At 41.4% G+C, this 27,060-nt stretch overlaps 1 protein-coding gene across 2 annotated transcripts in view; it reads right to left on the reverse strand.

Moving 5' to 3' along the window:
• The window catches only part of CDH8 (cadherin 8), a 154,774-nt gene that overhangs the window by 88,508 nt on the left and 39,206 nt on the right, over positions 1-27,060 (reverse strand). Inside the window, exons 1-2 of one of the 2 annotated variants that reach the window (XM_085072001.1) lie at positions 15,501-15,633; positions 8,763-9,057 (exon numbers count right to left, since the gene is read on the reverse strand). In XM_085072001.1, coding sequence (XP_084928127.1) covers positions 8,763-8,949 — 187 coding nt within the window. In that variant the 5' untranslated portion in view covers positions 8,950-9,057; positions 15,501-15,633. Of the gene's footprint in view, positions 1-8,762; positions 9,058-15,500; positions 15,634-27,060 lie in introns of those variants that run through there. The other variant, XM_085072000.1, reaches the window with a different exon arrangement.

Below are 27,060 nucleotides of genomic sequence, written 5' to 3' on the forward strand. Positions count from 1 at the left end.
CTGTTTCTTGGTTCTACCAGAAAAATAATCCTTTCATACCTTTGATTAACTGAGTGATGTTTAGCTCCATTAGCAGAAGAGGTATCCAAACTATTTCTTCCAAATGTCACATATTTCTCAGTGCAATTTTTGGAGCAGATCTTTTGGAAAGTTAATAAAACCTTTAAAGAATGTTACATCATGCAGTCCATGTTTGAGTCAAAATCTCTGAACAAACACACGTAACACAACAATGTTTTTGCAGATTGCTCATGTGTTGTTTTAAGGACTTTTTATCATGTGAGAGAAATGGGAAAAACATATTGTATGCAAATGTGTGAGTGCACAAGTATGAGAGGAGCTGGCTATGCCTGGAGAAAAAGGCTGTCTGAACATGCAGGGAGCGGAGCGAGCTGGCAGCCCCAGCACCTCACAGCTGTATAATGAGGGCTGGAGGAAGCATGGCTGTGAAATCTAATCAACTGCATATTTTACCATTTTTTGTCTGCATAAACTAATTGTTTTGGAGCTCTGATGCCGCCTTTTTAACACAGCCTTTTGGAATCAGACGTATTTTACAACAGAAATACATATTCAGATTTGGGGAGATGGATTCCTCCCTGGCAATTATCCTCGTTGCTGTTACCTGGATTTACCTGTGTGGATGTAGCAAGAAGGGACACTGCCTTTTCAGCTTTAAGGCTGGCATTTCTTTCCTGCTACAACTTATGAGATGGTGCCATTAGAGAGCCTGCAGGTATTCCTTTATAAATTCCCTTGGGTGGCTGTTTGTTAGGATTAGTACACGGTTTGAAACATCACAGGCAACAGCAGAAGGGTAAAATATATTTTATGTTTGGCTTAAAGAATTATGTTTTCCTTTCATGCTGGTTTTTTTTTTATTCTCCCTTTAGATATCACCCTCACTATAGAATATTAATTGATATTTGTGAGAGAAGTGGGAAATAGCTCCTCTTCTGTTCAGGACTTTTTGAAAGACTGCTTGTCTCTAATCAATTGACTATTTCATCAACACTCATTCTGCGAGGTCTCCAGGCAAAGGCAGTAAAATTGGATGATCACTGTACACTATATTACCAACCAGAAAAAAAAGCTACTGTAAGTCTTGTTGATTCCAGTGGAAGTTTCAGGTTATGCTCAGGTGTATTGTAAAAATATATAAATAAATAATAAAGCAGCTAGGCTGCTTGCTGCAGAAATTCTTTCATTTCTGACTGTGTGGCGAGAAGAGGAAGTGGCTGATATCATCTCACACCTTTGATGCTCAGCTGGCTCTGTTTGGAGTGCCAGCACCTGTAAGCCAGGCTGCAAAAGCAGGGTCTGAAATACTGTCCCCCAGGCCACTGAGGGGTCAGACATGGCATCAGAGCCCTTCTGGGCCCCAGGAAAAAGGCATGGTGGAATCAGGTGCCCAGCAGCTCGCAGGGCTGATTCCCCAGAAGCTGTGCTGACAGCAGCTCCACAGGCAGCTGTGAGCTGTTTTCATGGAGAAACACCAAGTGCTGCAGACAGCACCTGAACAAATCAGAGCTATCAGCTCGGGGCAGGGTGGGGAATGACCAGTGTCAGGGGAAAAAATGGATTCTAAATTGCGTCTCGTTTTGCCAAATATCAAATGTGTCCATCAGAGAGATGTCCAACACAGGCCACTGCATGAAGAGTTTGAGGAGCATTGGTCCCCTGTGTTCTAAGGACAAGCCTTTGTGATAGCAGCAGAATAGAAGTCACAGTTTCTGTGAAAATATTGCCACACTGAACCTAATTTTCTGACCTAGAACTTTGTACCTTGTGGTGAGACTTTGTCTGCATTTCCCGTGATTGAAAAAGGTGAGACTATGCTCCAGACCAGTTCTGTGGCACTGCACAGAGCACCAGGCTGGCAGGAACCTGTGCTGCTCTACTTCCTCTCAGCCCTCTGTTTTCCACCGAGGCATGACCCCTGGCCAGCAAATGGGATCATGTCACCAGCCAAGCTGCTTAGAAAAATGAGATAACACAGCTTCACAGCCTGCAAAGCCAAACCCTACCACTCTCTGAAACACCTTCTTTCCTTCAAAATTTTACATGTGGAGAAATTGTGAGAAATCTATGCTAAGAATAGATTTAAACTTGTAACCAGAAGAGAATGCATCAGAAACCTGAGTCAGAGACTTATTTTCACAGTCACAGAACACAAACACGATGACGCATTTGATATGTACAAATGGAAGAGGCCACGGAGGATTTCAGAAGCAGAGTATCTGCAGCAAGAACAAGATGTTTGTGACCATGAGGCAAGAGGAAAAACCACAGGGGAACAGATTCTTGGAGGTACACAGGACTAGAGAAGCAATGCACCTGAGAGTGTCCAAATTTCCTCTGCTTTGCCATCACATGATCAATATGTGACAGCTCTGTCTGTCTGTCCTCATCCTGAAAGAGGAACATCATGGAAAGATGGATTTCTCTATTTGGAAGAACTCCATAAGGAGCTATGATTTCACTTCTGACGAGTTTGTCTTCACTATGTGTCATCTGCACAACTTTCCCTCATGCCAAGGGAGTGCAGAAAATGGACAATCTGTGACAAACTGCTGCCAGTGAATGGAGAGGAAGAAAGGCAGCATTTGTCTAAGAAACCAGCACACATCCATAGCTCCACACCTGGCACAGGGAGGTCAGGCTCGGCTCCCAAGGACCAGACAGTGCCTTCAGAACCTCAGCACTCAAGTACTTCCTGCCATTGGCACACAGAACTTGGAGCAATCCCACTGATTTTGGCTACTTTGTATTGTCAGTCAAATGGGTTAGTACAATAGGACAATATAAAGGAGGATAACTAAAGAGTCAGCCTATAAACCCCTAAAGAATATTAATTTCATCATGGTCCTCAAGCTCATAATAATCAGTAAAGAAAAATATAGAAAGATAATGACATTTTTGATCAGACCTCATGAGAAATGAAAAGCACAAAACCAGCAGCACATGCTGAGAACCAGCAGCACATGCTGTTTTCTCAAGGCTCAACAACCAGTCAGGTTAAGGAGCAGACAGACAGCTCTGCTGTTAAATGTCCTGAGCACTTCCTGAAGGTTACAATGACCATTTTAAACACATGCACACCTACCAAAGAAATCTCACATCAAACACTCCTCAGTACCACAGCTACTGCATGTGATTATGCACAAGGGGAACAAGTGGAGGAACAAGACAACTTGAAAATATACTCTTTAACAGCTGGTACATGGTTGCCATATTTTACAACATCTGCTGGCTTTTCCCTTAGCTTTTGCACTGCCTTCACATTTACCCTTTGGGCTAATTTGTACTTGACCCCAGTGGTGCAGTCCCTTTACTCCACAATTTTGTGACAAACTATCATTGATTTAACAGTCATGCTCAGTGCCTTAAAAATCAATGATAAAAACCCCAGCAAGACAGTGTGGTTGATCTGGATAACATTTCAGGTCAGGTTTTTATCACAACTTTCTAATTTGTCAAGTTATTTTATCACTATTCATGTCAGACGTGCGTGTTGATTTCATATACAGCAGATTTGGTCCTTTCAGAAAACAATTTGTGAGTGGAAGAGAATTAATATCTTTGGGAGAGCTGGAAAGCAAAGCTGCACTAAGGACAGTGTGCTCCTAATACACCTGGCTGGACTAAAGAGCTCTGCTCTGCTTTAAAAAAAAACAAAACAAAGGTGATAGGATTTCTCATCTGCAGTGGTGTAATCAAGGGCAAACCTTGATTCAAGGGAAAATATTCCTAAGTAGATGTGCTTGTGCCAAAACTGAAAATTGATATTCTGACTCAACAGAAAACCTAAATCCTTTCCAGTAAAGACCTTTCATGGAAGCATTTAAGGACAAAAATATCATTATTCTAAGCTTTTTCATACTGTTACTATTTTCAAGTGGCGAAGGTAAAAGCATTTCTAGAGCAATGTCAGAATGGATTCCACTGCATGTACTTTATTTATTATTTTTATGACTGTCAGGAGAAGCCTTAATACTTGGAGATTATTAAAGTTTGTCTGTTTACCTTAATTCAGGCAAACTAGGAGAGAATTCTCTCCCCTTATGGCTTTTGTTCTTTTTCCATCTGTGTCCTTTTTTATTTCACCAACACGTTTGTCACTCTGCTTCAGTCGTCTCCTGTCTTTCAACATGACACTCGCTGTCTAAACACTCCCAGCTCTGCTGAGAGCGAAATCAAGAGATTTCACTCCTCATTCCTCTCCTGAAAAAGGGATCCTAAAACTATGCTGTCGGGAGACAATATCCACTTTGGCTCCCATTACCACCTCTGCAGCATGTTTTGGGGAATCCATGAATCTGTGTGTAGCTGAGAAGGTAACACAGAAACAATAAACTCAAGGGAGGGTGTGGATTGGTTTTTTTCCCTTTTCTTTCTCTTTTTTTGTTTTATCTTTAAATAAGCTACAGAACTGGTTCCAATTACCCTTATGGATCTACTAAGCTTGCTCATTCATTTACATAATAGTCTGTCTTCATTGCAGGCACAGATACAGAGCTCATAGGCAAATGGGAAGGGAAGAAAATAGAGTCTTGGGGTTCTTCCTCCCAGAAGCTTAGATGAATCCTTTTTTTTTTCTTTTCAAGGTTTTAACTGAGTTTCTACCCCAGTGTGCCCTTTTACATTTAAAAGTGATTAAACAAGATCTACAGAAAAATTATTTCCTATTTGTGAGACGTAATAACTTGCTATAACGAAGTAATTCCACAGATTTCACTTTTTGATCTTTAATTCTTTAAGAAAATTAATATCATAATTAAGAGATTAAAGTGCTCGGTTTCAGCAAAGAACATATTGTCCATATACACTTTCACAAGCAAATTCATCATTTTTGGAGTTGGGGAGCAAGGCTTACTACAGTAGATTATGCAGGAATTACATTTAAAAAAATTCAATTTCATTCTCAAAACTTTTTTTTTTTTTTTTTTTGGAATGTGCTGGTCTCTTTGCTCCAAGAGAGAAGGAGATGATTTCAGTAAGTGTGAGCAGGGTGAGGCGGTGGCAGCGAGTGGGAGTGTGTTCAGCACAGCGCTGAGAATGAGCAGCGCAGCTCCCAGAGAGAGCTGCGGCTAATGCTGATCCTCCCTGCACCAGGCACTGCCAGGAGAGCCCTGCACACCCTTTTGTTCCAGCGGGGAAGCAGGATTTTCCAGAGAAATGGAACAGAAAGCAAACAGGGAATGCTGTGGCCGTGGCTGTGTGAGGTTCTTGTACACCAGCTCACATACACAGCCAGTGTGCTGGCACACACTGCCCTGAGGGACATCAAACCAGAAAACAGGGCTGCAAGGGACCCTAAAGATCACCCAGTGCCACCCCAGCCCTGGCAGGGACACCTTGCACTGTCCCAGGCTGCTCCAAGCCCCAATGGCCAAGCTGCCCTTGGACACTGCCAGGGATCCAGGGGCAGCCACAGCTTCTCTGGGCACCCTGTGCCAGGGCCTGCCCACCCTGCCAGGGAACAATTCCTGCCCAAGATCCCATCCAGCCCTGCCCTCTGCCAGTTTGAACCCAGCTTTCACATCCTCACAGTTCCATTTCTAGACAGTTCATTCCAATTCTAGACAGTCATGCAAAATAACCCCTGACATTGCTATCACACATCTCTTCTAGCCAGCAACATAAGACCAGTCTGATGCACCTATTGGAAAAACTGCATCTTCTTAGAACCTTAGAACAATGAAAGGTTAAAGCCTTCATCTGTATTTCATGCATTGCCTTCCCCAGAGGCCCAAAAATAAAATGCCTTGTACTGCATCCTCATTACATAAGAACTATATATAGAGAGCATATGAGTTCCTCTTCTGTTTCAGAGCAGAATTGATATAAGCATGTTGAGGAAAGAAAAGGTTCAGAAGAACTTTGTTTTATCCTGAGTGAGAACACTGCCTAATAATGCCTGTGTTGTACGAATGTCAAGGCTGAAATTGGCAGTGGGTGGAGATCTCTTTAAGGGAATTAAGTAAGTGGATAATGGAAGTGAAATACTCTTAGTGAGGGGAAAATAATAAAAATTCCTTGGACTCCGAGAGAGTCTTCTCATAAACATCAGAGCGAATTTAATGTCATTTTAAGAGGACTAAAAAAAAACTTCAAAAAAATTGGAATAATTTACAGATTAATTTCCTTCAGCTCCTGATGTTGCTACCTGTGGGTCAAGAGAGAAAAGTAGAAGGAAATAGTAACAGCAACATTAGTGAAGGGTAACACTCTCATCTTCCACTTTCCAGCCTTGACATTTGGTTTCATCAGAGATTAAGACACAGACTCCACTGCCTCTACTTCAGAGATTTTACACTCTGTCACATCCCATGTGATGCAACAAGAAACATTCTTTGAGTTTTGAAGCAACAGCAGAGGAATAGGTTCTGTTTTTCACCAAAAGAGCAGGAGTGCACGTTTGTGCTTCTGTAGAACAACAGCCTGAAACCTGCACCCCTAGGAATGTCATGGGAAACACATGGCAGGGCCAGGGATCCTAAGGGATAAATGTGCAAAACTCCAGAGTTACAGCAACGAACTTCAGACCTCTCAGATGATCTGTTGCAATCTCTACCTGTATTTGTGTCAGAACACACTGCTTTGGACAAAACTCTTCCCTGCAGCCTGAGAATCCATCCGAATGTGGAATGTGTGATTCCGGAGGCAGCTCAGTGAGGAACTGTTTCTGTTTCCCCAACAAACTCGAGGAAAAGGTGAAACATTTCCCTCCAGGAGCCAACCCCTTTTGCTATCCCTGAACTAAATCCAGGCGCTGGTCATTTCTGTTACAACCCTCTGTCAAAAAGTGTTCCCACATGAAGTTTTAACTTATAATCATCTCTCATGACCTTTCTTCACATTTTTACCTCCTCTTTCACCCTTCCTCCATTGTCTCACTTTCCCATTCCTTCACAAATGTTTCATCTGTTATTCTCTTTTATTCTCTTACTCTCATGGCATTTACCATCTTTTAAGCCTCATGTTAACAATTCATATTATTTTTATTCATTTGATCTCCTGACTAGTTTCCTGTCAAAATTTTGGGGGTTTTGTGGTTTTTTTCTTCTCTTCTTTACAGTGAACACTGCTTGGATAGGAGCCACGTCTTTATTAGAGATTATAAATATGCACAGATATAAATTATTTTTTGGCAAGCTTTGTGATCAGAAACCATCTTTTCTTTTCTTGCATATATCTTTGTTTTCCTAGAATGCTACATAAATCCCATTCACATAAGGAATAACAGCATTCAGTTTTCCTTCCTCCTTCTTCCACACTGTTTTTTCTTTTTTTTTTACCCTCTCATTTTATTTAATTAAATAATTTGCTCACCTAGAGCTTGGCTGAAATATCTTCTGAAAGCAGGTCCATATTATGTGTGTGCTGTTGTTTAATTAAAAGTAACTCACCACATAAAAGCTGTGTTTTTGTAAAAGAACTGAAATGCAGGCTTGAAAATTCACCTATCAGTTTTGGCACAAGCAATTCAATGCAGTGAAGAAATGACAATCTGTTGGAGAAGAGTTGATTTCAAAGATGAAGCCCCAGGTCTGACCATGCAGTCAGCACACCACACTTAGATTTGACAATGACTTGGAGTATCTCCCTGTGCTCTGAGTGAGAGGATGGTTCTGGCTCCTCACATTCCTCTTCTTTTTAAGTAAGAGAGAATGGTGTTTTGGAAACTTTGTGATAGGATGCTGCTTTATTTCACAAAGTGCCTTGGCACTCCTTCAATTACCTTGCTTTGACAGATGTAGACAAATCTCTGAAAAGCACATTATCCTCAACACAACACTAAAATACATTAGAATTTCCTCTGCATTTCATGGGCCAGACTGTGATGTCTTTGCTTGTGCTGAGTTCCTGTATTGCCCTGAAATGGATTCTCTTGGTTTGGTGGGTTTTTGCTTCCCTTTTGCTTCAGTGAGAGCTGCAGATCACCTGCACTCGCTGAGTGTCACAGGGAATGAGGACCTGAGAGTGCCACCATCTGCCTCTGCAAGGACATTCACTGGCAAACACAAACCAAGGGACAACCTGTGCAGGAAAGATTCTAATGTATTAATCCACGAGGAAATAGATTCACACTAATCCGACAAAATGAATAAATATAAGTAAAATATATTAAGAAGATTATGTTCTTTTCCTTTCTCTTTTCTGCTTTCACACAGTTAATTTCCCTTTTCACCATCTTTTTCCACAGCTTTCTCTGCTTTTCCCCTCCATCATCCATGCAAATCCTGTGGCTAATTGGTTAAGTCCACTCTAGAGCCTACCCATCAATTCCCAGACACAGCATCTTTCATTTCAATGGTTTTGCCTGATTACAGTTGCACTTAGAGGAAAACAAATAAGTATGTATCAATGCCCTGCAAGTGTAGGAAAACACACAAACAGATAATTAAACATCAACAAAATATCAATAGGATTAGAGCGTCATGCTGGAGCAAATCTTGATAAATCCTTCTCAATAACAATACTCTAACTACAGTGTCAGAAGGGAAATATAAATTTAGCCCATTAAAGTGTTGTTGGACAAAGAAAGACACATTAATACAGCTGTTAGTCATTTCCTTACTACTGAGGGACTTTGCTATTGTGCTGCAGATGAAAGCTCCGGCCAAGAAAAGATTTGAAAATATGCAAATGAATGCTAACAACATAATAAATACCTTATTATTCATCCCCAACTCAAGGGCCTCCTGGCATGGCTAAAGCTGTGAGCGCTCCGAGGCTGGCACTGCAGACATACCTACCTACAACAGACATTTCGGGCACCGTGGCGTGGTAAGGACCATCCACAAACTCAGGGGGGTTGTCATTGATGTCCTGCACCTTGATGATGAATTCAGAGGGAGGCTCCAGGGGCTGGTTGGTGTCCCTGTCCACTGCCTGGGCTGTCAGGGTGTACTCAGCCTTCTCCTCCCTGTCCAGCCTCTTCATGGCGTGGATGTCTCCAGTCTTGTCGTTGATCACAAAGATGGTTCCAGCTCCATCTCCCGACAGGATGTACTTGATTTTGCTGCTGCCAGGGTCCAGGTCTGTGTGCAACTAAGAGGTGAAACAACAAAAAAAAAGAAAAGGCATTTTAAAGATTGAAAAATTTACGCACAGAATTTTGGGGTTTTTTTGCTTTGGTCTAACTATACGTTTTGTCAAGCTGTTCCTTTGTACTTCAATCCCAGTGATCCACAGCTCAGCTTGAATACACATGGAGAGCAGGGATTTGTATGCACACTAATCAAAAATGAATGCAATCATAGGCATAATTAGACTTTCTATTTAAAAAGCTGCTGTTATATATATTTTAAATCCCCATTCTAAAATGTAAATGCCTTCAGAACAATTATCAGCCAAAATGAACAAGTACAAAATGTCCTTAAGCTATTAGATCAAAGGGTGAGAGAAGGGTTAACAATAACATTTGTTTTAATCTAATTTCCTATTTTTAGTTATTACTTTTAGCTTATTTCCAGGTGACTGGAAATGGTTGAGCACTGGCATGTATGGAATGTTGTCAGAGACAGCAGTCACAGAAATTTAGGACAGTATCATAACTCACCTGTTAATAGAAGTTAAAAGGTTCTAAGATCTTTATTTTAAAAGTACATGCCCTGAATGAAGAACCTTTATACACACCTTACATTTTCCTCAAAGCCCCATTAGAAAAAAATTGTATGTAACTTGTATTTGGCTTTAAAAAAAATATAATAATCTGAAGCAGTATACAAAAGAGAGGTTACTGTACTATTAATTTTTTTATTAATTAAAATCCTGGGGACAAAGGACTTCCATGGATTTTTCTGTAGGCTCAGAGCCAAGTACTGAATATCAGATTGCCTCCAATAATTTTTAAGTTGTGAGGTTGAGAGTGTGAATTGGTTGGACCATATGTATTAGTGTCAACACATTCAAAAACACAGGATAATAACTTAAATGTACAGTAAGAGTGGTTTAAATTCTGTTTACTATTAGGTCTAACACTCAATATGATCAATAAGAAGTGACTGACATCATTAAAAACGCAACTTGCATCTATTATTATTTACCTCTGCCTCACAAAAGGTAGTCTGAAGGAAATATGTACAACCTGCTTAGGTTGCAACTTGATTTACAATGAGTACTAGAAGACTTTTTCCTGTTTGCTCATTTAGTACAGACAGCTCAACAGAAGTTGCTGCTGGTTATGCAATTTACTCTTCAATTGATAGCAGGGGTTGCCAGGGCCAGGCAGCAGCATCTTTCAATAGAAGAGCTTGCATTAGGATATTAAAATAGGTGGGAAAGAAGCCTTGTACCAGCAGCTCCAGCCAAGGCTCAGGGAGATGCTGATGTCACAAGTGGCTCTGCAGGTTTTCTGTCCAGAATGGGTCACAAACAGCTCTATCTGAACTCGTCTGGTCAGGAACTCAGCTGTTCCACACCTCAGGAACTCACAGCTCGGAGTGTTGCACTGAGCACAGCAGACAGCAGCAGGCAGGGCTGCTTTCCCTGCTGATCTGCTTCACTCCAGACACAAAATCCTGGCCAGCAGGGCATTCCCTGCTCTGCCAGAACAGCAGAACTGCCACCAAGTGCACGAGGTGTGATCAACTCATCCTCTGGGCTCTGCTGGGCAGGATCAATACACCACCACTGCTTCAGCAGCCTGTCCAAAGCACTGCACTGTGAATGTCCATCACTCAATGCAGGTCACTCTCCCTCCCCAGCCCACAGGAACACACCCAGAGATGGCAAGTGACAGCTGAGTCCCTTCCCCAAAAGTTCAGTCTGGTTTTCTTTCTGCACCTGCCATGAGCTCCTGCTCAGGAACAATCAGCCTCACTTACTGAGCTGCTGCTCTCTGCTCTTGGTTGTTATCATACTTTTGTCTGCTCAGAAACTTCAACTCTTCACACTTCACACAACTCTTTTTTACCTTTCAGATTATTACCCTAAGACCCTTATTTTCAGGGCCCCAGAGCCTGTAAAGATCAATCCAGAATCTGTTTGTGTTTTAAGCAGATTGTTTAGAATTTAAGCATCTGTTTTCTCCCTGAATAAAATCTATATGGCATTAACATTGCATATGAAGGTTTTGGCAGGATATTCAGAGCTGAGTTACAGTGAGCTGGTATCACAGCATTGTCTGGACACCCACAGCTCAGCAGAGGAACTGGGAACATCTCAGCTCACCCAGCTACACACTGAAAAATAACCTGCAGTTTTAACAAGGCACTGCCTGAATAAACCAGCTACCCCACCCAGGTATTTGAGAAGGTTCAGATTCTCCAATTTGCTATTTGCTAAGAGAGACTGTCAGTATAATCTCAGGTTTTACCCATAATGTCCAACAGCAGTTATGGTTCACAGATCAGTTCTGGTAGACATTAATGCAGAAGTGTAAAAGCTTTGCAGCTCTAGTGAGATACCAACAGTAATGTGATAAAAATATCTATGATTACCATTAATCGTTTCCTCTAGTAAATTAAATTCCAGTGTATCAAAAGCAAGAAAGAGATATTGCTATTTGAAACACTATAAAATGAAAGGCTAAACATTAAACAAAGTAGAAGAGCCAGGAGCATTTTATATTAAAGCTGAAACTAAGTCTGATGAGTGGAAGATCAGTTTTTTACCCAAAGATTTATAGTGGGAAAAACTACTTTTTTTCTTTAATTAAAAAACCAAGACATAAATGTGGCATTTACTACAATCTATGGTGAATACCCAGACTGACTTAAACAATTAAAATAAGTTGTCAAGTCCTTACACTCTTATATCAAAACATTATAACAAATGACCTATGGAAGAGCTGCTTCTTCAAACTCATTTTATTGTTTAGATTCAAGATTAAGTCATATCACCTACTCACAAAGTTATATCACAGAACTGAAGTTTCAAGTCAGATAGCACAGCATTTCTCCCAAGTAATATTTCCTCTCTTCTACCAGACTTGAATGATAATTTACTGCAAGAGTCAAGCTTCAGCAAGCTGCATTCATGTGAGGGGTAAAGATCATTAAACACATAATTATATAGGAACTAGGTGAATGACAGAGAGGCGTAATGACTATGAGAAATGAATAGTGCTTTCTGCTCAAAAAGCCTCCCAAATGTAAATATGAAATTGCTTTCCACATCTGTAGCTTTATTTGTTACTCCTAAGCTTGAAAGCTGACCTCTCCTTTTCTGAGCAACATCCAGATGCAGCAAGAATTTCTGTTTAAAAAAGAAAATGTTTGTAATACCTGCTCCAATATCCCACTGCTAGAGAGCACCCCAAACCAAACAGACAAGCACATTTACTGGGGGACTTTATTATGTTCAGAGAGAGGCAAAATCACTTCCATTACAGGAGATTCAGTTCATTAGACTTCAAAGGAAGTGAAATCTTCTTCCTCCATCACTGCCCTGCCCGTGGGACTATAAATCCAAACACCTCTCTCCCTTAAAGTATCAGATGTAACTCCATCCCCCAATTCATGCCTGGATTTATGGGGAGAGGAGTGATTTTGGACCATCTCCTGCTTTTAATGGTGATCCAGATGCCCTGAATTAATACCTTACTAATGGCTCCCATGTACCCTCAGCACAGATAAATTTTTTTCCTAAAAAATTAACTTCCTTCCAAATGAATCCTCAGACTAGAGCAATTTCTAGTCTTTATTAATTCCTTTGCCATTCTATCTGATAATGCAGATGGTAATCAACGAAGCCAGGATTAACAAGAACAGCACACACAGGGCTGCCACAAAATTATTTTCACAAATAACCAATGCACATGTAACAGTATTGCCAACACACTATCCAATTGTATAACAGATATTTATAGTCTCTCATATATACATATTACAAACATGTATAATTAGATCCATGCCAGAGAAATTGCAGAGATGAAACTTATTCCAAGAGCTTATATATTCTGCAGATACAAAAGTGCTATTCTGCAGCAAAACACAACTCCAGGAGTGTGGAACTGTTATTAAATTTCCCTATTCTCTAACTCTTTGTTCAGCATATTTCAAACAAGGTTTTCTTCACAAGTGTTTTGCTCCAAACTACATTTGCAGCCAGGGATTTAATGTATGGACAAAGGCTGGCAGCGAGGTTGGGGAAACTCCTTTGCAATTCTGAGCAGATTTCCGAGTTTCCCCTGCAGATGGGAATTGTCTCACCTGCTCTCACTCAGCTACCTGGCAAAGCCAGGCAGGCACAACAACAGGTTGCTCAGCAGCAAGAATTCCACGCTCAAGCCATGTGTTCACCATCAGGAAAGTGCAGAATGGATGCACTTGGGGCTTGGCCAGCCCCAGATGAGCAGAAAGCTGCTGGTTTTCCTCTGCAGGAGGATTGGGCACTTCCAGCCCTCTCTGGGGTGTGGTGCTGATGCTCAACGTGGTACAGACCAGCCCATAACAGATCCATCAGCAATGGGAGGATTTGTAATCCCAATTTCCTTATTTCAGTAAAAACCCCATAAATATAATGATAATTTGCATGGGGGGAGGGGAATTTACATATTATGAAAATGCTCCTGGACATTTTTAATAAAGGCAAGAGAAGGCAGCATTATGTAGTCAAGTTTTTATTTGAATTTGTTAGAAAGTAATTAATTCATCCTCATGTAATTATAAGGGAATTACCCCGTACTCATTTCAAGGGAAAAGGAATCATCTGCCCTTAAAACTTCATTTTAAAATCTGCATCACTGTTCTCTGTCCTAACTTTGGACTCTTTTTTTAAGGGTGCCTCGCTGATTTTCACCTGAAGTCACCCAAATACACACACAACACACCAGCAATGTCCTAATGCTTCAAGTTCTTCTATTTTTTACCTTTGCCTTGCAATAAAATTCCTCATTTATGAGGCAGACCCCATTTAATGGACTTTGAGATGGAATTTTCAGCTTTTTATGACTCTTTTCTGAAACTGCCAGGTTCTAAGAAGCTCTCACTCATTCTGTGAAAGTATGGAAGGGTTTTAGTGACTTTCACAATCATTTTATATATATATCAATGCTTTCAAAAACAGTAATGCACCTTACTCTTCATGTGTTTCTTTCTGTATGTGGATTTGCAGGGGTGGCTTTTTCCCCTAAAAGCATGAACCTCTTTAGGAGTTACAGAAGGTTTTTTTGTGTATTGTTGATGTGTTCTGACACATCATGGACAAAGAACATGTTTATTGTTGACCCGTGGTTTAAAGAGTTATTTCTAATTAAACTATTGTAAATAGATTTGATTCACTTGCACACAACACAGAATTAATAAAGTGAATTTAATTTCAGTTTAATAGGATCTTTCATTTTCTCCATGGATAGGCTGATCCCATCTTTAGTAATGGGAATTATAAGTGCACAATGGGGAAGAGGAGAATCAAATATTCTGCATTATTATTCAGGCTAATGACAAATTGGGGCACAGAGTTGATGCTCCTGACATGATGTCAGTCCTTGGAACACTTTCAGAAGGGAAGCAGACATGTCCGTGGAAGACAAAGGTTCCACTTAAGATCCAAGAATCATGTAAGTTGAAGCCTCTGGAGTAACTGTCAAAAGCCATTACTGCTCACACTTCTCAGCTGCAGTTTCATAACCAGATTCAAAGGGAATTAAAGCAATAATATCCCTAACAATTTCATTTAAGAGTGTAATCTCTGCTTTTGTCTGCCTCAGTTTCCTACCATGTCATTTGAGTATCTTTGATTCCAGATGGCTTCTTTTATGTTTCTGTTTATTCTTTGCTCCTGCTTTTTTATTCTATTTGATTTGCTAATTTTGTCTCTGTTTATATTCATGCTGCAACTGTGCACAAACGGCTTTTCATTGCTTACCTTTTGGTCTCATCCCACAGCACACTGGAGTGAACTGCTGCTTGAAAACTGCAGACAAGCCTGGCTTCTCACACTCAGGTTATTTGAATTCACTGATCATGACCAGCTGATGTAAGAAAAGAGCTCAGGAACCTGCCTGAATCTTGATTTAAGTCCTTCCTGGTCACAGAGCCATTGGTCCTTTCTGTATCATGTACTGCCTTCCTCACCAGGCTGAATTAATGATCTTTAGTATCTATTTTTGTTTAATGCCTTGGGAGAAAAAAAATACATAGCTGTGCTTGTTTTTACAGATGGGAGGAAGAGAGGATAAACCCACAGATAAAGATAAGCCCACATTCAGTCTCACAAAGATTCACATTAGGCAAAAACATGCAGACCGTGGGACTGCTCAAGCCATTCTTAGACAGCTTCATGCATTTATCTCCAGCTAATCTCAATATGAATTTGTAATTGGGATTTTTACGTATTTCTGGTGTTGTTTCACTGTCGTGCTCCCCCTGCCAACAGAACTTCCAAAGAAAAACCACATGTCCCTGAGATGCAAAGCCTCTCCAGCTCCACCACCCCACTCACCTCCCCAGGGTTGAGATGGCAACAGAGGAGCTGCTCTGCTCCCACCTGCCTTCATTCCTAACCACGCTCCAAGCTCCATTTTCCTGCACACATTCCTTACATACCTTGCTGCTTCTGAATCCTTATGCTAGGCCAGATGATAGCTGAAGCTTTCTGTTTCCCCAGCTCTGGCCTTGGCCCTTTCCATTTGGGAATCCCATCTGTCTTCCCTTCTGTCCTGAGCGCGCCGCTACCACACCTGACCTGTGTCCCACGGCTCTCCCTGCTCTCGGCAGCTCTTTAACACCCAAATGTCCCGTGTCAAGTGGCCTCAGATGGCTGGCACCTCTTTGTAGCTGGCTCTCTGCCCAGCTGGGAGTTCATGCAACTATTTCTGAGCCCAGACTGCTGTTCCTTTCCCCTGCTCCAGCAGACGCGGCTGCTGCAAGCAGCTCTGGATTTTTTTAACCCAACTGCTCCTGACACTTGGAAGCATGTGATGAAGTTGTGTCACGCTGCCAAAGAGGAATCCTTTCCCATCTCATTTACTTCTCTATTATTTCATCTACAGAGCACAGTGGCTCACCACAGGAGATCTGAGAGCTGGGCATAGAGAGCCTCAAAAATTGCATGCGGCTTTAGTCTTGTAAAACATATTCCCTCTTTTGTGTCTTTATGGGGGGAAAAAAGTATCTGTCATCTCCCACTGTTTGGGGTCAAGCTCTTACATTACCAATTCCAGTGCTTCAGGCATTATAATTAACAGTGCCTCCTCCTGCACTTGTCACTCTCTTCCCCACTCGGTGAAACAGCAGCAAAGCCATTTTCTGCCTCCTCCAGCTTGTCAGTCTTGGACACAGACGACACTGTAGTTTTTGCTCCCTGTAAGGCTCGTGAAGCCTCCAGGAATGACTTCAGAGGGCTCTTCCCTTTGGGCTGTCAGTTTTACTGCCAGCACAGTCTGACTTGATGCTCCTTCCTCGATATAGACAAAAAATGGAGATGTCTGCAAAAAACCATAAGCTACAGGAATGCCCATTCTTCAGGCTAGCCAGAAGTTCAGCAGCTCCTATATCCCAAATCCTCCTCTGGTGTTCATTTAATCATCATCATCTTATTCACCATGTTCTGAGCTTTTCTGCTGTGTTGCTTGAGCTGTATTTTTCCTTTCCTCCTTTTTAAAAGCTTATTAGAACTTGCCAGGCTTCACTCTCAGGCCCAGAGTTCACTGCAGTTGAGCACTAAGACCTCTTTGTGCTGCTGAAATGATTTCCTCAAGTGAATGTCAAAGCCATAGCTCAGAATACATAGTCTTTGGATTGCAGAAGAGGAATAAAAAAAGTTAATCACTACACAGCCACAGCAGTAATTTGAGGGTTACTTACAAAATCTGCCAAACTAGACAAGCTATAGCCCTGATCAGCCAAGGCACAGGAAAGTACAATAGGCCAGAGTGGTCAAAGGGGAGAGGATATTTCTATTTATTTAAGCATATTTAAGTTGTCATGATTTCACAATCCTTCAAGGCTCTGCTGTCTGCTGCTTTCACCAGCCTGGCTTCTTTTCATGTTTTGTTAAAAATGACTGGGAGGGTCCCAGAGATACTATATTTAACCTGTCTTCCTTTTTAATAAAAGAATTTAAAATCCATGCAGTACGCCTTCTGCTAACAGTATTTAATGAAATCAGCCTGAAAGCATTAAAATACCTTTTTTTTGGAAGGTAATTTTTTCAAATTTAAGATTACTGCTTAGCATCCTTCAGTGTCTGAACATAAGGAAGTAAGTACTGTCTAAAACTACATAATGTGTAAAGCTGGCAGTGCAAATAGAAAGCTCTTCTCTAGCAATTGGCTGTCAAACACAGCTACAGTGCAGAAATATAAACATCAGCTCTGCAGCCAGCTCGAGCTAAAATTGAAAGCTGTTGAGAAGGTAACAGTGAAATAAAGAGAGCTGAAAAATTAAATTGTGGGTACTTACATATTGCTTCTCTTATAAACTATCTGCTTACCGGTGACAACATAACTGATTTCTAGTGCACTTACACTAACCTGTGAACTGTGCACAGGGGTGCAGTAGCAGTGTTTTCTTCCTTGAAATATCTTTCAAATTACTTAGAATGAGAAAATAAACACAACTAGGAAATGCTGCAAAACAAACTCCTTATGAGATGTCAAACAAACCAGAACCAGTTCTTCAGAGCTGCTCTGTTTGCAATTACATAGCAACATCAGAGTGTCATACATCAGAATAAATAGATGTAACATGAGGATAATTTGATTATTTTTCCCTCTTTTCTTGCAGTTAGATGTTTATTAGGGATAACTCATGCAGAATTGTAAGTTATTCGGAGGAACCTGGTTGAAACTAGTTATTATCATTTCACGCAGTTTCACAAGAAGTTATTTGCCTCATCACTTCTGTGGTTTTCAAAGCTTCCTAATGTAATTTCCCATGCATTTCCACTAAGTCATGCATTCCTGTGAATTTCTTACAAACTCACTCGCAAAGGTTATGTCTCTCATAATGCGATCAATTTGCAATACCATTAAATTTGAAATATTCTTTAAACCACTAGAGATAGATCATAGCTTCTGCTTTTGTTAATGCTTTTCTGGAAGAATTGAAAGGGGAGAGGATGCATAAACCATTACACACCAACAGTATTAAATATGCAGAAATAAGCCACTGTGCCTGCTCCAGCAGGGTTTAATACCTACTGATGTATTAGCTCTGATTCTCTAGCAGCTTCTATTGAGCCCTGAAGTCTCCTGCCCAGGACATTTGGAGACTCAAGTCTCAGGGACAATTATCACTTTTTTGGGCACATCAGACAACCTGATCTGTGTCCAAGGAAGCAAAAATAGCAGTGCTATGATTATAGGTGTGGGCACTGTTTGGAGTATTTATGTCATTTGCTATAAGCACCTGACCTACCTGTGATCCCAAGCATCCAAAATTTGGGGCCAACATCCCATCAAAAAAGAACCTCTGGCTCAGTGTGGATACAGCCAACTTGTATACAAATCAGTATCCCAGGAGCTGGGAGTGTGTAACATATGTCAATCTCAAACCAGCCAGAATCCTATAGACTCAGCAACTAGACCTTTATCCAAATTGTCTGAGCTCATGGAGAGACTCCTGTGGGAGGCTGTGGGAGACATCTGTACTAATTTAATGATGGCTGAATCACTGTCGCTTCCCTCTACCCACACAAGCAGGGGAGAGCTCGTAGCACTGTGAGCACAGAGCAGCCAAAACCCCAGATGGCTCTGTCCCCATTCAGCTGTTCCTTGCCTTTCCCTAAGGCTCCTCCCAGGAAGGACGGTGACCTGCTGTCCTGCATTCCCCCTGCTGGGGGTGGAAGGAGAGGATGATCACTGCAGGAAAGTTAGGAGGCAAAGAATCACAGAATGGTTTGGGTTGAAATGGATCTTAAAATAACCTTGTTCCACCCCAGCCCTGGCAGGGACACCTTGCACTGTCCCAGGCTGCTCCAAGCCCCAATGACCAAGCTGCCCTTGGACACTGCCAGGGATCCAGGGGCAGCCACAGCTTCTCTGGGCACCCTGTGCCAGGGCCTGCCCACCCTGCCAGGGAACAATTCCTGCCCAAGATCCCATCCAGCCCTGCCCTCTGGCACTGGGAAGCCATTCCCTGTCTCCTGGCCCTGCAGTCCTTGGCAATTGTCTCTCTCCAGCTTTCCTGCAGCTCCTTCAGGCACCAAAAGGCCACACTGAGGTCACCCCAAAGCTTCTCCTCTCCAGGCTGAACAATCCCAGCTCTGCCAGCCTTTCCTCCCAGCAGAGCTGCTCCATCCCTCTGCTCATCCTGCTGCCTCCTCTGCACTCTCTCCAGCAGCTCCCTGTCCTTGCTGTGCTGCCCAGGGCTGGAAGCAGCACTCAAAGCATATAATGATAAATAATGATTTCTCAGGACCTTTCAAATGATGTGTTTTTCCCCCTCCTTCAAAGAACTGATCATCAGGCTGCCCACTGGAGAACATAAAGTCAATAAAAGGAACAGCAGAAGAGGGAAACAGCTGCATGAGGGAGAACTGTGAAGATCTCCAAGGACTCTGCTGACATTTCTCTAATAAAATGTGTGTTCAGGATAAAAATCCCACAAAACCCCCACCTTTAAAAAGATGAGGAAGTGCTACAATACTGAGAAGCGAAGTTAAGTCCCTAAATTATCCAAATCATACCCTGGATACAAGAATGAAACAAAATCCAAATATGTTATGTACATTCCTGCTATTCCTGCAGGAGTTCCTGAGGGAACTCTACTGAGAGCTCCAAATGGCAGCCAGGCAGGGGACAACTGCAGTCAGTACTGAGCTGTAAATAATGGATATTAATGACTTGGATTGCAATAACACATAGAGGTCCTTGTTGTCACAAGGACTCTTGGACTGTGTGCTCCAGCCTTCCCAAGCTTACTTCACTCTCCTCTGCTGATGGGAAAGAGCAAATTGAGTTTTTTCCCTCCCCTTTTTCTGAACCAGAGACAAGGAAGAATGAGTCCGGAATACATAATTTTAGAAAAAAGTTTCTAAGACTTGGGCTAATTACAATGGCTTTTTATGGATTCAGTATGACTCGAACTCATAGGAAAAATGGGATTGAATTCCTTCACAAATTTCTGGTCCTGAGATGAATTTATTTTAATGAGAATTGTTTTAGAACCTGGTATAAACCCCAGGAACTCAGTAGGAGTCTCTGTCTCAAATTTGAAGGGACAAAAATATATTAGAATCACAAAGACTTACATTGAAGGATACAGAAGCAAAGACATCCCCTCAAAAAAACCCTTCATAACTAATATCTAGTTATCAATTCCTATTATGACTCCTCAATTTATAGTCCAATTAAATTCAGAGTTTACCAGTAGCTTACAAGTTTGTTTTTAATACATTTTCTGGTAACTAATAGATCAGATGTAATTGACTTCCACACAAATGAGATAAATAATGAGATTAACAATTATCTGACTGGGAGATAATAAAGTTTTGGAAATAGCAAGACCCTGAAGTAAAGTAAAATATCTGAGATTATTTACCAAGTCAGTAAAGCTGCCTTTTCACATTTACTCAGGATATGGGAGATGGAATGTTTTGTTTGCCTATGGAGATGGGATTATTGGGTATGCAAATGGACATTGATGGCAAAGTTAACCAAGAAGATAATCTGCTGCATGAAGTTCTTCAGCAAAACATCAGCAATGTAAATGCACTGTTGGTCAGTCCTGTTAGGAATATTCTGACACAAAAACAGATCGAGTTTGACTGGGCTCATCAAATATCAAACATCTCTTGGCTCATCAAATGTTAACTCTGCTTTGAGGCAAACTGGAACCATAGCCAGTCAGAAATCACAGTCACACCACCATTAAACCCAATTCTTCTCCCACCCCCACTGGAAATGCCAAGCTATTTAAACATCTCACCAGTGGTCTGTGAGTTGGTGTGTGTTTATCAGCTGGCCCAGAGTTCCTTTCTCAGCTGTGCCAACTGCACTAACTGGGAGCTGCTCAGGAAAAGACAGAAGGATGGGAATGCTTGGAGCCATCGTTTTCTCCAGTCTGGTGCATAACTGCTGCTGATTATACAGTGCTGGCAAGGGGCTGAGCAGGGAAACCCCCTGGGTTCTCCAGTCTCCTTTTCTTTCCTGAATGAGTGATGAGGAAGTATGATGCACTGGTACAACGAGCTCAAACAAGGTTTTCAAGAAAAAATAATTAGGCTGAATGAAACCCTACACTTCTAACCAGCACAAAACCCAAGAGAAAACACACAGCAGTTCTGTGGGACTGCAACACTGCCATTCCCAATAACAGGACAGAAATCCGTAAGAAAAGCAGAGTGGCTGGGCAAGTGATATATTCTGCTTTGGTTTCATATATTATTGATATGCAGGTTTAACAAACAGGGCCAAGTCTGTGAAAGAATGAAGAAAGACCAAAAAATTCTTAGGTTTAGTTTGCCACATGAGCAGCCCCTTACAGATGGATCCCACTAGTGGAGACTGTAGTATCCACCAGGATGGATGGAAATCCCCATTTTAAGATTCAGTGCCACCAGATCCATGAATACCTTGGATTTCTTACAGCTGACCTGGAACTTTAATCCTGGCTTGCCACTCTACTGAGTCTACTTCTAACAGTTTAGATGAACATGACATTAATTCTAACCATTCTCTAGACCTGAAAAGAATCGATATTTTTAAGGCAGAATGAAAAACTGCACTGAAATTGTATTCCATGCAGTGTACTTACTCTTCATCCCTCAAAAAATAACTTTAATATTAGAGTTAAATAGTTACAACTCTGACATCTGTCCCTTACTAATAAAAAGGAATGAGGTTATGCAGATTAGGTGAGGCATAATAGGAGAAAAATGTAAAAAGCCTCCAGCTAAATTATGCTATACTGTCACAAGAAAAAAGTAATCCTCATGTCCCAGCTTTCTTCTGTCTGCTGAAATGTAGTTCCAAAGGGACACTGGTAGCAAAACTCAAAAGCCAAAACTCAAAAGCCAGTTTGGAGGCTGAAAACAACTAAGAAATAGAAATATCTAGAGTAAATACATGGGAAAGCAGGAAGGAACAAAAGAAAATAAATACCAAGCATATGGCTCCTAGAACACATGCAGAAAAAAGTAACAGGAATGTTAAGCAATTTAAATCTTGCCACAGAAAATGAAGCTGAGAATATTGAACTTCTAGATGCCAGTTTATTGATTACAAGATGGTTGAAACATTTTTTCCCCCCTTTTTTCCTTTTAGTAAAAACCTAGCAAACCACAGTATTAGGCAAAGAGGAAAAACACCCCAAATATCCAGGAATGCTTGTGATAATATTCACTTTGAGGGTTACCTGGAGAGTTTTACATTTGATAAGTACTTTTCCCTTCCATTTTCTGCTCTCCTCTACAAGAGATTTGACAATTACTGAATTTTTAGGCCTGTGGAGAAACAGTGGAGAAGCAATCCCTCGCCATCAAAGGGATGGGGGAGTTGCTTGGTGGGAAGAAACTCTTCCAAGAAATTTGCCTGGGAGGAAATCAGGATATCAGCTAGTTAAAATCCAGCAGAACACAAAGAATTACATTCTGTAAGGTGGGCCACAAATTTGCAAAGCTAACACGGATTTCAGTAGCTTCTCTGACTGCAGAAGGGATGGATATGGAGCCTCTGAGTTGTCTTTTTTTCCCCAGAAATAACACCTGATTTGGATAACATAGTATAACACTTGGATAACATATCTATTCAATAGTGACTGTATTTTTTTTTGCTCAGAATACACCCAGACTTTATTTATTCTGCCTTGAATCTTACTGCCAAGCTAATTTCTTCTCCCTCCCTGTGGCTAAAGCTCTCTGCTGGCCTGCTTCTCTTCTGGAAGTGACATTTTATATTGATAGCCCAAGCAAACAGAGTCATCATCAAAGTGGCTGTGTCACCCAGCCCCGGGGTGCAGTGCTGAGTGATCACACATCCCAACAGCAGCAATCCACTCCCAGCTTCCCGCAGACCAGAAAAACCCTTTATTTGTCCTCCTGCAATCAAGGGAACGTTATCATCACCCAGATCGGAGTGCAGGGATGTCATGTACACCGCTGGACACGCCGAGTGTGTCACCACAGTAACCGGGAGAGCATCTCCACACCACTGCTCAGCAACAGCCACAGCAGCTGCCCCTCTGCTGCTGGGGAAACTGGTGCCTGGGATTCTAGCTTCTGTATTTTTGTGTAGCTGTAGTTTTAGTGTGTGGCTCTGGACTCCATATGGAGCGCTAAAATTTCTGTTCCTAGCATTTTTAGACAAAACGATTCTTCTAAAGCTCGAGATCCAAGGACACTTGGCTGCCTCAGAGCCCCAAAATATGTAAACAACAGGGAATTGGGGGAGCAAACTTGGAGTAATTGACATCATCAGCTGAAGGTGTAATTGGAGGATTAAAGCTCAATATGTTAATGGTCAGAACTTATAAAATATGAAAACCTTGTGACTCACTGTCCATTTTTGGATGTCACCTCTCCAGTAGGTTTTGTCTGCCCTGAATGCACCTTGAAAGCTTCAATAAATTTAACTGCTCTTTATACTCTTAACTTTGCCTAGCCTCTGTTTCAGGTAAGCCACTCAAGGCCTCAAAACACTCACAGAAATGGAGGCCCAATATTCAGAACAGACTAGTTAAAGGTCCTAAGGATGGCTGCTCAGACCACCAAGAAGCCACCCCCAAAATACCAGACGTACCCTTGGAGCTGCATAGATTTTTTTCACCTGTATTTTTTTTTTCTGGACAAGAATAATGACTCACTCCAACCGTTCATATTACTAAAAAGTTGATTTAGGGGAAAAAAATCATTTGGGGAAGGACCAGAGCAGTATTTTTTCTGAACATGTTGGCTTCGATGTTATTTTTCACTCTAAAGCTTTTTATACCTGTGTATGCATTACTTTAATTCTTCTGAAGTATTTATCTCTTTTAATATGTTTAAAATGTAAATAGAATGTTTCCATTTAAATTAATTTCATTTGTTATCATGTAAGGGGTTTAATTTCTGTCTAATTAAAATGCTATGCCTACCCTAAAATATTTTTGGTGTTTCAAGAGTTTGTATTTTGAGTGACACAAAAGTATCTATTATCCCCAACTTTTCAACTGCACATGAAATGAAAATCTGTCATTCATCTCAGAAGCAGCACTCATGTTCTAGGAGAATTAAATTTTTATTTCCTTTAAAAGCAAAGCCCTCCCTACTGCCTACACAAATCCTCCAATTAAACCTTTCCTTCCAACAAAAATAAAGCAATTTCATTCCGTTTGTTTATCATAATTTAATTATTTTCCTTATTAGAACCAGCTTTATTTTAATGTTTTAGTCTTTTTAGGTGATGACTCATTTTGTAGATATTAGAGCAGCTTTCTGCCGTGCCTTTACTTCTGCACATAATTAAAACACATTTGCTGTGATTGTATTTCAGCACATACAGATCAACATGTATTTTGCTCTTAGGTAGAGAATCCCCATTGTTTGTATAATTACCAGGAGGAAATAATGCAAATGAGTCTGCTGGAGACAATTATCGGACTTGCTTTTTAACTTTATAATGTTATAAACAAGAATTGGCATTTGACTCAGGGGTGGACAGCAAACATTCATTTTACTGAGTGCTTTAAAGATTTCATGGAATCATAGAAGAAGAGGATAGAAGATCATCAAGTTCAACCTTTATTGGCCAGAGCTTGCTAAAACCATGGTCTAGACAAGATGGCCCAACACCCTGAGCAGCTGAACCTGAGAAATGTCCAACATTTGGGAATCCACCACTTCCCTGGGGACATTATTCCAAAGGTTGGTTGTTTGCATTATGAAAAATATTCCTCTCCTGTTCAGCTGGAATCTCCCCATAAGGAACTTTTACCCATTACCCCTTATCTTCTCCATGTGACTCCTGATGAGAAGGGGGAATGGCTTCACACAGACAGAGAGGAATTTTGGATTAGATATTAGAAGGAATTGTTCCCTGGCAGGGTGGGCAGGCCCTGGCACAGGGTGCCCAGAGAAGCTGTGGCTGCCCCTGGATCCCTGGCAGTGTCCAAGGGCAGCTTGGCCATTGGGGCTTGGAGCAGCCTGGGACAGTGCAAGGTGTCCCTACCTATGGAATGGGATAATCTTTGAGGTCCCTCCCAACTCAGGCCAATCCATAATTCAGTGACCTTCTTTGCAGCTGCCCTTTAAATACTGGAACACGGTGACAACTTCCCCCTTAACCCTTCCTCTCTGAAGGCTGAAAAATCCCAGTCCTCCCAGCCTTTCCCTGTGTGGCAGCTTTCCAGCCCTTGGATTACCTTTCTCTTTCCCTCTCCAGCCTGTCCACCTCCCTTTTGCACAGCAGGGACCAAAACTGAGCCCAACACTGCAGGTGCAGCCTGGCAAGCACAGAGCAGAGTGTGATCATGACTTTGTGTCTTCCTGGTGATGCCCTTGGTGGTGTAACCCAGCATCTTGTTGGCTTTCTTTGCTGAAGCACCCACTGCTCACCAGCACTGAGCCTGCTGTCACCAGATCGCAAGTTAACAGAAGCTAAGTAACCATATCCTAATCATTCATCTAGGATATACTCATTTATCTCTAACATTACATCTTAGATTGTGCTCCTGAGTTATATCGATTGAGGTATCTCTTATTATTATATCTTAACAAACAAAATTCTGTATTGTGTGTCTGTGATAAAGGATGTCACAACTATGACTTGGCATCTGCCTGCACAATTTGAATAAACCATCCCAGCACGAGGAGTTAAGTTTGGAGTCAATTCCACATATAGAGCACCTACTGAGAGCCCCTCTTGCGTAGGATTTAGGAGGACCTTTAAATAATTAATTTTTTTGTAGTTTGTAATGCAAATCTTTGAGCTGTGTCACAGGATGACAAACATCCCCATATTACTCCCTCCTAAATCCCATCATACCCAGTGACACGAGTCCCTTCCAGTTCCTCAGCAATGCACGACAAGCAGAGAGAAATCTCACCTGTGAAGGCAATAATTTTCCCGCAGAAAACATCTCTGGCAATTAATGATGAGGCTGTCAGGTCCCAAGAACACGGAGCACAGTGCTGGAGCTGTCTCGGGAAGGATGGGCACAACTGACTGCTGTGCTCAGGGACTGGGAAGTGACAGGGTCACCCCACAGTGTCAAAGCCTCTCACCTTCATTCAAACCAATCTCCAAGTTTTGCATTCTCCCTTTTGTTTTTCCCCAGTGTGCCTCTTTCTGTAAAGATTTTGTAAATGATTGCTGCCAATGATTGATGTCTAAGGCACTACAGTTTCCCAGGCTAAGTCTCTTGGCTCTCATCACCCCAGGCTGAGTCCACAAACACTACAGGAGATCCAACTGCTTATTTTTTCTCCAAGGATCAGACTGTTGTATTTTCAAAACATATCCTCACCTCATATAGGATATCATTAACAGGCAAGTCAAATTTTCATAAATAGCAAATGCCATATAGGAGGGTGCAAGCTGATGGACTGAGTTTTGGGAAAGGAAAAATTATTAGACCCAATATCTCCTTAGTTCTTTAACAGTCTCATAAATTCTTCCTGCTTATCTTTCACAGATCCTGCCTTGGCCAAAGGATTTTGGATTACAAGTTTTGATGCACAAACCCAGCCATCCCTGTGCACAGCCCTTTCTGCGATTGCTTTGAATATACTTCACTAGCAAATGAATTAGGCTGAGTTTGCTCTCGCTGTGCAAATCTCCAGCTATTAATTTGAGGCTCTTTTTGAAGTGATCTATTTGTGATCCATATCTGGCCCATATTTTTGCCCTTTGAAAAAATGCAATCAAAAGAAGGGATGCAGCTCTCCTCTGAATGTGCCCTGCTGTCCAGCTGAAGTACAAACTATCAAAATTGGAGATGCAAACAAACCAAAACCCAAGGCAAAAAAAAAAAAAAAAAAAAAAGCCATTTTATCTCTGCTGCACTTGTAGGCTCTGCCATCATTTCAAATGCAGAAATGCACTTAGATATCTCATTATGCTCTGGAGTAGCAAATTTTTGTCTATCCCTGTGCTGAACAGAAATCCAATGTTATAATTATTCCAACATTCTAAGAATCTCCCCAAATGCCTGTATTGACAAAGTTGCTCTTTGATGCTAAATCTTG

The sequence above is a fragment of the Lichenostomus cassidix genome, chromosome 11, assembly GCF_008360975.1.
Source record: "Lichenostomus cassidix isolate B80296 chromosome 11, HeHo_3.0, whole genome shotgun sequence".
In the NCBI taxonomy this organism is placed as follows: domain Eukaryota; kingdom Metazoa; phylum Chordata; class Aves; order Passeriformes; family Meliphagidae; genus Lichenostomus; species Lichenostomus cassidix.